Source organism: Vigna unguiculata, chromosome 4 (assembly GCF_037176805.1).
Source record: "Vigna unguiculata cultivar grain cowpea cultivar isolate G323 ecotype 2 chromosome 4, ASM3717680v1, whole genome shotgun sequence".
NCBI lineage: Eukaryota > Viridiplantae > Streptophyta > Magnoliopsida > Fabales > Fabaceae > Vigna > Vigna unguiculata.
In genome coordinates, this window is record NC_140795.1 from 43,336,813 (window position 1) to 43,349,927 (window position 13,115).

At 32.7% G+C, this 13,115-nt stretch overlaps 2 protein-coding genes across 2 annotated transcripts; one reads left to right on the plus strand and one right to left on the minus strand.

The window, feature by feature from the left end:
- Positions 1 to 173: 173 nt before the first annotated feature.
- Positions 174 to 2,307, plus strand: LOC114181580 (Pentatricopeptide repeat (PPR) superfamily protein). The gene has a single exon (XM_028068073.2). It carries the CDS (start codon positions 281 to 283, stop codon positions 1,877 to 1,879), a length of 1,599 nt encoding a protein of 532 aa, XP_027923874.2. The 5' UTR covers positions 174 to 280; the 3' UTR covers positions 1,880 to 2,307.
- A 2,794-nt stretch (positions 2,308 to 5,101) lies between these two features.
- LOC114182103 (deSI-like protein At4g17486) lies at positions 5,102 to 8,819 on the minus strand. The gene is made up of 4 exons (XM_028068861.2): positions 8,359 to 8,819; positions 6,714 to 6,975; positions 5,791 to 5,858; positions 5,102 to 5,596 (listed from the first exon to the last, which is right to left on the minus strand). The coding sequence occupies exons 1-4, from the start codon at positions 8,491 to 8,493 to the stop codon at positions 5,300 to 5,302; spliced, it is 762 nt and encodes a 253-aa protein (XP_027924662.1). The 5' UTR covers positions 8,494 to 8,819; the 3' UTR covers positions 5,102 to 5,299.
- Between the last annotated feature and the right edge of the window lie 4,296 nt (positions 8,820 to 13,115).

Consider the following 13,115-nt stretch of genomic DNA (forward strand, 5'->3'; position numbering starts at 1 on the left):
ATTTCAATCAATCTAACAAGTTCAAATTGAACATAGTTAACATTGTTCCCTTAAATAAAAAGTGCACGCAATTTATTTTCTACTGTTATTTGTTTTTGTTTACATCAAATTTTATCTATTCTTGTAAAAAAAAGACATACATAATTAATAAAGTTTTAATTTTACTTTTATATTTACTAAACTTGAGAAAAATACAACACATACTACACTATTCCTAGGGTGCAGCAAAAGGTTGTGACCTGGGAGGGAACAAAATGTGAAAACTTTAGTATAACATTGAATGAAGATTCAATTGAGAAACATAGTTTCTAGACTCTGCGTTGATCACACGTGGATTGCACCCTATGTTGTTTCTTGTAGCAACATTACTGAAACCCATCATGCCAATAAGCATAAAGTATCAGCTATACACAAAGACATTAATCCGTTTGGGTTGGATTCAACCGCTTTCCATGTTGCCTGCCACATGTTTGAAGAAATGTCTGACCTAACTGTTGCTTCAGCAACGACCATAATTCAAGGTTTCGTTAAGCGGCACTGTTATAAAGATGCTATCCATCTTTTCTGTATGATGTTGGCCTCGGAAATTAGACCCAATGAGTTCACGTTTGGAACCGTGCTTAACTCCTCCACTTCACTTGGAAGTGTTGTTGTTGGGAGGCAGCTTCATGCTTGTGCGATGAAGATTGGCCTTAGTCGCCATGTATTTGTTGGTACTCCTCTTCTTGATTTGTATTTCAAGCTGGGTTCTACAGAAGATGCCCAGAAGGCTTTCAGAGATACTTTACACCCTAATGTGGTGTCTTATACAACTCTAATTTGTGGGTACTTGAAGAGAGGGGGATTTGAAGAGGCTCTGCAGGTTTTCCATGAGATGCCTGAGAGGAATGTTGTCTCGTGGAATGCAATGGTTGGTGGGTGCAGCCAAACGGGTCATAATGAAGAAGCTGTGAATTTTTTTATTGGCATGCTTAGAGAAGGATATATACCCAATGAATCTACTTTTCCTTGTGTGATTTGTGCAGCTGCAAATATAGCTTCCCTTGGAGTTGGAAAAGGTTTTCATGCATGCGCCATCAAGTTTTTGGGCAAGGTCGATCAGTTTATTGGTAATTCTCTTATCAGCTTTTATGCAAAGTGTGGAAGCATGGACGACAGCCTGCTAATGTTTGACAAGCTTGTTCAAAGGAACATAGTTTCGTGGAATGCCGTGATATGTGGTTATGCCCAGAATGGAAGAGGTGTTGAAGCGATAAGCTTCTTCAAAAGAATGTGTCTTGAAGGATATAAACCTAATGATGTTACCCTTCTCGGGTTACTCTGGGCTTGTAATCATGCTGGTCTTGTTGATGAGGGCTACTCTTATTTCAATCGGGCAAGGTTTGAGAACCCCAATTTACTAAAGTCTGAGCATTATGCTTGCATGGTTAACTTGCTTGCTCGCTCTGGACGATTTGCAGAAGCTGAGGATTTTCTTCGGAGTGTGCCTTTTGACCCTGGACTTGGATTTTGGAAGGCATTGCTTGGGGGCTGTCAAATCCACTCCAACAAGGAGTTGGGAGAGCTTGCAGCAAGAAAGATTTTGTCTTTAGATCCTGATGATGTATCGTCATATGTGATGATGTCAAATGCTCATTCCGCAGCAGGTAAGTGGTCAGAAGTCGCAACTGTAAGGACTGAAATGAAGGAAAAAGGGATGAAAAGGATTCCAGGTAGCAGTTGGATTGAAGTTAGAGGCAAAGTTCATGCTTTTCTTACTGCGGATCATAATCATGATAGAAACTATGAAACTAATTTGCTTTTAAATTTTTTCTGTGAGCATTTGAGAGAAAGTGAAGATTCAGATTTGTTCAACATTTATTGGTATCTCAGTTCGTAAGTAATGGGCTAAGTTCTGGCTGATATACTATACTACTGTTAAGCGCATAAAAGATCGGGACGTAGAAGGAGAGGATCCAAGTAAGAGGATCAAAGGGAATGATATGATGTAAGAAAAGAATGGATCGAAAGAAGGGATGTTCAAATGAACAAAGGGTAATAGAGAGCTTATTGATCAGTGCATCATAGTAGATAGCATCAAGAGAAGCGTGTGCCAAACAGAGTCGAGAAAGGAATAAAGCCCGTAGGAAAAAATGGGAGAAGTATAAATAGGCCATTCAAATTAAAATTGAGGTGACAATTTATGGATACAATTCAAACACTCTCTGAACATTACAAACAGGAGAAATGAAAAATCCAAAATCCAATGATGAATGTAACAATTTAGGTTACCGCTTTAATAGATTCTCTTTACTAGTTTCTGTTCTATCCTTTCTATCCTTGGAAATTTATTTTTCTTACAATTTACATTACTACAATTTATGTTGTCAGTGATCCACTTCAACATGTCTTTACATCCTTCTACATCTTCTCCATTTTCATACTTTTTCTTTTCACCACACATCATTCCACCCTTATAAAAAAACAGAAAAATATAGATTTTGGAGAGAAATGTATGAATTTCTGATTGAAATTCACAGAGACCATATTTGTGAAATTAATCAACAACATAAGCGAATTCCACGTCAATTATGTCTTGATTATGGAATCTTGAACATCAAACACACTCCAATTAAGATTGAAAATTAGCAGTTTAGTAGCCCAATTGATAAATAATTCACGTTAAGTTGATTTGGTTCATCATAGGCATATTGTACAAGTTTGGAACCAAAATCGTCGATAAACAACTTCGGTGCCTTTTTCAATTTTAAAAAGGGTTGAATACTGTTTGGTTTTAAACCCTATAGCCCTCTTATTTATCCTCCAACTAACATGATAAAACACTTCTTGAGCATTTTACAGTTTCACACAAGTTGTGTACGGTATAACAGAATGTTTAGTTGTTAACAGAATATAAGGGAAGGAAATTGAATGATTAGGCTTAAATGTGGTTTCATGTAGATAAGCATACCAATTTTAAGATCTTGCTTGTTTTACCTAAACATCTTACGTAGAAATCATAATTATTTCGCTGCCCTTATGGGAAATGGTGCACTACTAATGGAAAGTTGTCTGATTCACATCTTAAAAATGATAAAATATCAGTAAGAGAAATGGACTTGTTCCTGTTGGTTCGGCTCATCTTTTGTTTTACTGTTAATTACATTTTGGCTGCCTGAAAATTAGGTCTAACTGAATTTTAGTTCACTAGCCTCATATTTAAAAGCATACACTTCACAGGCACACCCCTTGGAGAGTTGGAAAAGGTGGAACTAATAATCTTTAGTCAAAGCTTCCAACAAAGAAGTCTTGCCAAACTTTATCAATAAATAAATATTATTGTATTCTAAGACCAGAGATTGAATGAATCAGTCCTTAATGATGCATAGCTCTTCATCACATTTTAATAGGTTCTCTATTTGCTTGTGTTGGTTTAATTATTAATCAAAGAATAATACTATAATGCAGGAAAGTTAGACTGCACGCTGTCCGTCTATGACTTCAGTAGAATATGTTCACATTGCATAAAATTTTGTTGTTAGTTCCTCACCATTTGGTGAAATTTAAACCGTGGGATGGACTCGTACCTCTATAGTTTGAAAATGTTAGAAATCCTACATCGATTAAAGATAAAGTCAATTTATAATAAATAAATATGTGCAAACCTCGCCTTACAAACTGATTTTATAGGATTGAGTTAAGCTTAAAATCTATTTAGCAAAACATAATGCAGGAAAAAAGAAGAAACAATTCATTCCTTCAATTTTGGAGCATCTTTTAACTTTGGTATTTCTACCTTAAATCAAAGAGATTGGTTGGCCTATTCACAAAGGTATTCCCTTGCAAACCAGAAGCTAGAGAGATTGCACATCTCCATTTGAATACTTCATTGACATCTGAGTACTGAAAATGAGGTGTCACCATTATAATCAGATGATAGAAACCGTATAGATTTAAAGTGATTAGAGTATACAATACTCAAGATTAAAAGGAGGGAAGGATTAACATTGGCATATCATACTCCCATAAGATCAAAGTGTAAACTTTTATCTTGGCCTTTTTTGAAAGGTTAGGTTTACATTACTGCTATCACCAAAAGATAGACAGCATCTATGCAGTTCCTCAATGATCGAAAGTGACATAATATTACATGTATAAAAGATTTTGTGGAGTGGAACAAAATTCATTTTAGTGATCTAAAGTTTCTCAAGTAGTCTATGTCTTTATCATCCATTTTGAGAAAAAAATGAGCTATTAGGTTGGTTTGGTGATAAAAGTTGGAAAGAAGGGTGAAATAAGTTGTGGATTCAACTCTCCCTACTAACATTTGGGAGTTATAAGGTTGATTTGAAGAGTTTAAAAGAAAAAATAAGAGAGATTTAAGTTCAATTTCCTCCACCGACAAAATATTAAGAATTATGACTTGTCGATTAAAAAAAAATCATTTTGAGAAAGAAAATAAAAGAAATAAATGGCCTCTTTTATTTGGGGAGTTCATAGCTTTCACACAATAGACTTTTGGCACTTGAAAAGAGCTAACATTATCTTATGGATAAGGCGCATTATAATTTGTGCCATTTGCATGTTTGATGCTACCTTGATCATAGTTCTAACAATTTGACAGAGTATAACTTTGTCCCGGTCAATTAAGACCTTGTGCATAGAAATTTATCTTTTAAATTCTTGGCATACACTTTTAGTCCTTAAAATTAAAATAAGTTTAATAATAGCCCTTTAAATTAAAATAAAATAGTTTAGTCCAATTTTAGAAATCCGATTTATAGTTTGGGAACTAAAAGCAGTTTTTCAAAATATTTTAGTCCCTCAAATTTGATAGTTAAAAATAAAATAAGTTTTTCTCCTTTAAGTTGAAAATAAATAATTTTAAATTTTTAAAAATTAAACCGAATTTACTTCAAATTTCATTAACTAAAAATATAATTTGATCAAATAAAATGATACGGTAGGAGAACACAATAAGAGAAAACTTAAATATTAAAGATACCTATTACTGTTGTTCTTCAACAGCTTAACTTCACTTTTATGAACTTGTGATGCATTTACTAAAGGAGTTTGTCAAAAACAACGTTAGGCCAAATTAGTTGAAGAGATAAAATAGGCGTTGTTGTATCATCATCACGAACATCAAACATCAATTAAGGTCAAACTAAACAGTACAGGTGGTTCATCAGTAACACATGATTTGAGTTGAAAAAAGGAACGAAATTTTACATTTGATACAGAAATGAATAGCATGTAAAATTTTGTTTACTTTTTTTTGACTCTTACAAATTACATTACACAGCATAACTCTAGGCCTTCAACTATCGTGTGAAGATGAACTATGTAGCATTGATTTTTCATCTTCTTGCTTTGGCTGTAGAGGGGTAATTCCATTCTGATCCTCAGCTTCAGAACTGGTAGATGGTTTTGCACCATTAGTGATCATACTTTTCAACCAAGCAGTTTGAAATCTAGGGGACCCTCCTCTGTTTGAATTGTTGTTAGGGGACTCGGGACCATTCTTAACGTTATTTGTAACATTATTCGTAACACCTAAGAGGAACCTGTATGCTACTTTGCTTGCTGACACAATCTCGGTTTTAGCTTGCCGGAACTGCAATCACCAGGTTACAATCATCATCAGTACAACTTTGAGTTTCTCAAAATATGTCAATACTAATCATAAGTAATGACTACTTAAATGAAGTGTTCAAGTCAAAAGAACAAGAGTCAGGTTATGATGAGACAATTCCAACAAATAGTTAACACAACACCATAACTTGGTGGATTATGAACTTTGTTTCGTACCCGTAATGCAGTGTTTCCAGCCACTTCCATAGCAGTATCACCAGCATTGGCAAATCTATTAACCCAACCTGTCATGGAAGCTGTAAGATTACAAAGTAGAAGATGAAAAAAAGTAAAGAACAGAAGCAATAATTCACCAGATGGATCATTGCTTAAGACATCTCCACTTTACATATAAATTTCAAATGGCAAGTGGCAAATTATCGATTCACCCTAATATCAGTTCTTTTGAGTGCATATCATTTGCCTTGACTAAACTACCTTCCTAATGCCAACTTCCTACAATACATATATCTGCAATCCGAGGGCATTTATGTTTTTCAATATAAAATGTATATTGAACTAAATAGATGTGTTCTATATATACTAAAATTAATAAAAAGTTGAATTGAATGGAACACGGGTTAAAATAAGATAACAATCATATAACTATCTAATTTGAATAGAGTTTCCTCAAAGTATTATATTTTATCTGGGAGAAACAGTACTTCAACCACAAACTTTATTGGTAAAGTCTAGCATACTGTCAGAAACGAGTAAATGAAGGGATAGAGAAACTGTATTCATAAAGAATGTATTATAGAGGTGCCTTCTGCAAGACCCACAGAGCTAAGTCCATTCCCACAGCACTAATAAAAAGCACAAGAACTGAATCCCATTGCTCAACTACCCATCTTAATTCAAATAGGATCTCCAATTTCCACTTCTATTTCCCATTTTGCACCACTGAACTAACTCCCTTTCGTTCTTTCTGTTATCTGATTACAAACCAAAGGCCTATAACTGAGTTTCATAGGACTAACCAACTCCTGGGGCCATACACATACCATAGAATTTACATTATGTGTGCAAAATATCACCAGGTCATCTTTTAGGAAACAAGAATGAACACTGTACAAGTATCATTTTAGTTAGATATTTACCTGGAAGTTTTGGTACATCAAGCCTTTCACAGAATTCATCACAGAAGTGATTGCAGTTTTTGGCCAGCAGATCATATGAACTCCCTGGCCACTCTCTACTAAGTTCTCTTAATATTTGATTCACCTTGAAAATGGAAAAGTTTGTTTTCCCAAGAACAATGGATTCACGAAATGTATACATTGGATTCTTTCCAGAAGGGCAACTAAAAACTCCGGTTCCTTGATCACAGAATCCAAATGACCATTCATCCTCTCCATAAACCTGTCATAGCAGAACAAACAATCTTACTATGTAAGCACAAAATTAAAAAAAGGCAAGTATACCATATGTTAAGGAAACAAAAGTGCGTCAATGAAAAATAATTTTTGGGCCAAAAGATGTAAGCATAAAATATGAACAGATAAGACAACAAAAAGAGTTATATGGTGAGGGAAACAGTTTCTGTTTAAGCTGGATGACAAGATAAAGAAAGTGCGTCACCATATTTCCCAAGTAGAAGTCGGTAAAAATAGAAGACGATTTTCGATCTCAAACAGACAGATAAGTTCCTTTAGCTATTGCACACTGGCAGTGCCAAAGTGCTAACTGAACGATGAAAAGAAATAATTGTATTCCTCGTAATTCTAAAATCTAAAGGGAAACAAATAATTACATCTAACAAACGCAATTAATAAAAATAGCAAGAACTTCAAGTTTGGTTTACAAAAATTTAAGCTTGGAAAGTTGTTGAGTTGGGAAGTATCAAAGCTCAGAGGCATAATAAACTGGTCTGAAACTACTTTTGTCATTGTCCCCTTGGTTTCAGCATTAATCACGCCCAAAAAAAAGTGCCATACTTATTCCTAAAATCCACTATAATAATGCAATTACACTTCCTTCTGTTAAACTAAAAATACCCAAACTAAGATTTCATATGACAGGATCAAGCCAACGATCACATATACCAAAATGACTAGTCCATGCAGACTCGGAGAAAAAGATCCTAATGTCAGTCTGATAATCGTGCCAACAAATGATGTCAAAGATCTCCATTCTAATAGAAAGACAAATATACATATACATACATCACACAGACTAATTTAGGACATATCTTAATTTTCTTTCTTCACTTCAGAATGACTACTACTCTCACCCATAACAGTTAACTAGTTACAACGACACACTCCACAGAACCAAAAACCGCCTTAAACACACTTATCTTCCATGACAATCCAGGGCTGCCCCCAACATATACAATAAAGATAGAAACAACCAGAAGCAACACCCAGTATATCTGTAAACTACAAGTTTCCAACTTCTCAATCCAACAGCAAAAACACATGCTGAAGTATGAAAAATATTTATAACTAAACCATAGATATACCTGCAAAATCCTAAACTCTAATCATAGCTTACATAACTGACAATCACTTAGGTACCAAGTTAATCGCTGTTTCTCAAATCTCAAATACACTGCTTCATGCAAACAACAACCAAACTCGATGAAATTCCAAAACTAACAGTGGAGTCCCACATTGGAGAATTACACTCACCCATTCAACATTTGCATAAACCAATCAAGTTCCCCACAACACATAAGCAAAACAAAACCTAGATCGAATCAACAGTGAAACTCAAACAATAACTAAGTTAGGGTAAGAAGACCTGCACGGCGCTGTGGAAGATGCCTCCGAGACCAATCCCATCCTTGAAGATCTTGTTGATCTGAACAATGGTGTTGTTCGTTTTCTCCGATCCACTATTCGTCACATCGTATATATACAGTACTACATCCGTCATCTTTCCCTTTCACACCCGCCAACCACAACAACACACCAAAAACCCAAACTTTCCACAACCCCACTTCACCTTTCTCTCTCTAAACGCTATTTACCTATCTGGGTCTCTCTAAACGATTCGAGAATCAACAACAACAACAATAACGGGTGTTGTTGTTCCTCTCCCTCTCCGTAAATTGAACCGAGATTCGGCCTCGGGATCCTGGAAAACCCTCCAATTTCACCATCCAAATTTTCTCTCCAGAATAGAAAGATTTTCGGGCTTCTCTCGTGGATTTATTATATTCTAGAAGGAAGGAACAGAACAAAGAGAGTGTGTCTGTGAGAGAGACCAAAGCTACAAAATGAAGAAGAAAAAAAAATGTGAAGGAAAAAGAAAAGGAAAAGAGAGTGCGGAAAAGACGGTTTTGCCCCTCTGAATTTATTAAATTATGGGAAACCCTATTTCCTTTACAGCTGGCTGACACTGTGGGATGCGTTTGGTTAATGATCAGTGAGAGAGCTGGAATTTGTGGGCTCCATCAGTCATGCACGCCATTATTAACGGTCACACAAACGGGCCGCTGCTGAGTTGAAATGACGAATTTACCCTCTGTTTGTTTCTTCAGTTCAAAATTCCACTGTTTTGACTGTTCCTTCTGTTCAAAGATGATGCAATATGTGATCCTTATATAATAATAACAATAATAATTAATAAATCTTTATTATAATTTAATTATTGATCAAATATGTACATTCGTATTTTATTAAATGGGTTAAATATGATTTTTTATTCTTAATTTTAATTAAAAATTAAAATTTGTCTTTTTTTATAATTTTGATGTAATCTAGTCTCAAATTTTATATAAGGATAAATGGAGTTTTTTTATTAAATTTTGTTAAATTTATTTGACGTTTCACAAGTATTTTATTATAGTATTTAAGTTACTTGCATATTTTTATTTATATCCGTTTCAATCATAGTTAAAAACTATCGTGAAACGCATTTGAACTATCAAATAAATTTAACAAGATTAAATATAGTTAAATTTGATTAAAAAAACTAAATTCACATATTCCTAAAATTAAAAGACTAAATTTAATCAAAATTTGAAAGAAAGACTAATTTTAATTTTGAAGTAAAATTAAGAAACCAAAAAAATATATATAATCCTTATAATATTAATATTTTGATGATTTATTTCATTATGTAATGATCGGTATACAAAATATTAAATAATATCATGAATTGATATACATCTAAAATAAATCTTTATTGCACTTTTATCATCTATGCTGATTTATAAAAAATTAAAATTAAAAAATATTATACTTTGAACAGAGTAAAATTTATTTCATAGAGAGACTAAAGCGAGTTCTTTAAATTACAACAATAAAAAAACAATTTTAAAGTTAAGAGGACAAATGTAATGAACTAAAAAAATATTACAAGTTATACTAAGCGTGTTTAGAATCATAAAAATAATAATTGTATGCATTAAAATAAATATTTTTGTTTTGATTCGTATCGTTTTTAGCATTTGCCAAAATATATTAAAGCCTGTGTATTATTGTAAAGATCACTCTGGTAAAGATCATTTTACAAGGTGCAAAGTATATATTAACAAAACTTTATGTTAATCTAAAAGTCTTTTTTATTACAACACAAGTCGTACATTTATACATTATCTATTATCTTAATTATATATATATATATATATATATATATATATATATATATATATAACTCAATAATATTCAAGTTTATGCATTCAAACAAATTTTCAATCAACCACAATTCTTACATAAAATTTAATACTTGTTTACATAGAATTTAATATGATATGACCACATAAAATATAATAATATAAATAACTTCCCTTATCTCCGATGATCATCCTCAAAACAAAAATTTTAAATCCAGAAACTGTTCAAAATTTAAGAACCTAGAGCAAACATAATTTAATTTCAGTATATGATAAAATGAGTTAGAAAATATTATTTTTCTTAACTGACCCCATGACGACAAAAGCATTAACAATTAAAAAAGTTTACGGATTATATGGAAACTTATCCAATTTAAAAATCCAATCGGTTAAAATAAATATTTAGATTGTCAATTATAACAATGATCCGATTCTAAAATAGATGGTGAGAGAATTAACATGACATTCAACATATTAATTTGAGTACCATTCAATTTACTTAACTATAACAATATAAATTTTGTCTCTCTTTAAAAATAAGTATAAAACAAATAAACTACATTGAATAAAACAAAGCAAGAACATTTTATATTGGTATTTTTCTTTTTAACAACTTCACTTTGATCATCCTTAATTTTGAAGAGCTAAAAGAGAAAATAGTGTATTAAAAATATGTTAGTAATTTAATTTTTTCATTAAAAATTAGTTTAATTATCTCACTGTGGGAATATTTATGTAATTTTTTGAAACAAAATTCTTGTCTAGAAAACTTATTAAATATCCGGTTTGGTTAGTATAACTAAGCGAGTGTGAATATTAATGTAATCCCTAATCTTGGTTGTATCAGAAATGAAAGGAATATATCATGAAATAAATACTCAACTTTTATGCCATACTCCATGATTAAAAAAAGTCATTACTTTAATGTTTCATATATTTTAATATGAAACTTTAATTATTTTAAAATAGAAATAATTTTAAGGCAACCCCATATAATACCATTTTTTTAATGGATTAAAAGAACAGAGATGTAGTAAGAAAGAGAAGAAAAACAAAATTAAGATTGCGTTTTTTTTATCACTTTGTTTTCGCAATATTAACACCCTAATACATTTTTTTTATTTCATTAATGGCGTTAACTATACCTTTAGTTGTTGACCAATTTAGAAAGAATTAACAAGTCGAAGTAATATTTTAACATCAATTGTTAAAAATAATTAATTTAATATTTCCCCTTTGTGATAATTGGTTAGAAGACTGAAAGTTTCAAATTATTGCATAATAGTTTCGTTACGTTACGGGATAAAGATATAAAAATGTTATTGCAAACAAATAAAAGTAAAGCTATATCAAAGAAGGAGTTAACAAAATTGGATTAAAATGATTATATTCATTCATTTTTAAAGTTTAAGGACCAAAATTTTCAAAGTTTAGACGAGGGACAAATTTCAATTTTGGACCAAAGTTCAGGGACTAAAAACATAGTTAACCCTAATAATAAATAAAAAACTCATGTAAATGGATTTCATGATTGGGTAGGGAGACCTTTTCTTTTCCCCAAAACATCAGCTGATTTTAGACGAAGAAAAAAGTTGTTTTTATAAGGAGCAACGTGTTTGGTACTAATAGTAAAAGCCATTACAAATAGTTTCAAAAAGTCACGTCTCATATGCACCTATAATTGTTTAGACATGCACCCAAACATGCCATTATACAAATGAGCCAAACTCATTCTTAGGCATAACAAAAGTTACTTTTTCTTCATAGACTTCTAGTGACGTGCCCACTTGTATTGTAATGTCTTGTTGCATGTTCACAATATCTAATTTGCATGTGTAAGAACAACACAGGTTCCACCGCACAAATAAATTTATTGCTCAAGAAGCAGTAGGAAGCACAGAAAAACGTGTCTCAAATAAACAAAGTTGACCACGGCATTCACAAGTGTTTGCTTGATAATGAAGCTCAGAAAGGAGTGGAGAACAAACTACTATTTCCTCCACATTGCAAAAATTAGCAGCAATGCGCACAGTGTGTTTGTCTTTTTGACCGAGAGAGCTCAGAAATCCATACAGAGAATAACCTCTTAAAGGGTGGCAAAGGCAAAATGGTGGAAGCCAATTTCTTTCATGTAAGTGGTCCTACTTGTTTAGGAATCGTATTTTTAATAGGTTGGCCTTTGATTGCGGGTAATAGTAATTCATGTAGCCATTTGTGTGTGTTTGTGTAAATTCTTCTATGCATCATTCCAACCTTATCTGAAAAGATTCTTCTCTTTCTGTAAAGTAGTAGTGGAGTGAGAAGAAAATGAGGGCAGGGCAATCACCTCAACAAAATCTGGAATTGAATAAGTATTCTTTGATCCTTTTATCTGAAAAGGAGATTCTACATTTTCTTCAAGCGAAATAGATGGAAGGTTGTTGAATGAGTTCGATTGATCTGCCAAATGTGGACATGTTCTTTAGCTGGTAAATATCTTCTCATATATTCGGGAAAAAAGAACGAGAAATGACACAATAGCACGTGAAATGTAGATGCAGCTTTGAGGTATAAATTCCTGACAAATATTCTAAGTGTCTTATTCGATTAACCTATGGCATCTGTTAGGAACAACTCACTTCAGTTATGACTTATAACTGATCTCTAAAACACAAGAATGGAGTATATTTTCATGATTATCTGGGAAAGTGGCCTTGAAAACAAGTTGTTTTTGCACAGACAATAGCAATTCACCCTATCTCCACATTATCCTATTAATTACTATGATGTGTCAGTGTCAGTATGATGAATTCCCATTGAATGCTTCTGTAAAAAATATGACCATTAAGCTTAGCATATGATCTTTGTTACCCTGATTCTTCTAAAGAGATACTTTGCATCCCTTCAGTGACAGACATCATGAAAGTAAAGCTTATGCAAACATACGTAAGAAACTAGA

What these genes read in the sequence shown, in the direction of transcription:
- LOC114182103 (XM_028068861.2), bottom strand. Translation starts at nt 8,493, where the DNA reads ATGACGGATGTAGTACTGTATATATACGATGTGACGAATAGTGGATCG. An exon ending in TCTTCCACAGCGCCGTGCAG is followed by an intron (nt 6,976 to 8,358) that starts GTCTTCTTACCC and finishes CTGCTATGACAG; the next exon opens with GTTTATGGAGAGGATGAATG. An exon ending in TGATGTACCAAAACTTCCAG is followed by an intron (nt 5,859 to 6,713) that starts GTAAATATCTAA and finishes CTTCCATGACAG; the next exon opens with GTTGGGTTAATAGATTTGCC.
- LOC114181580 (XM_028068073.2), top strand. Translation starts at nt 281, where the DNA reads ATGAAGATTCAATTGAGAAACATAGTTTCTAGACTCTGCGTTGATCAC.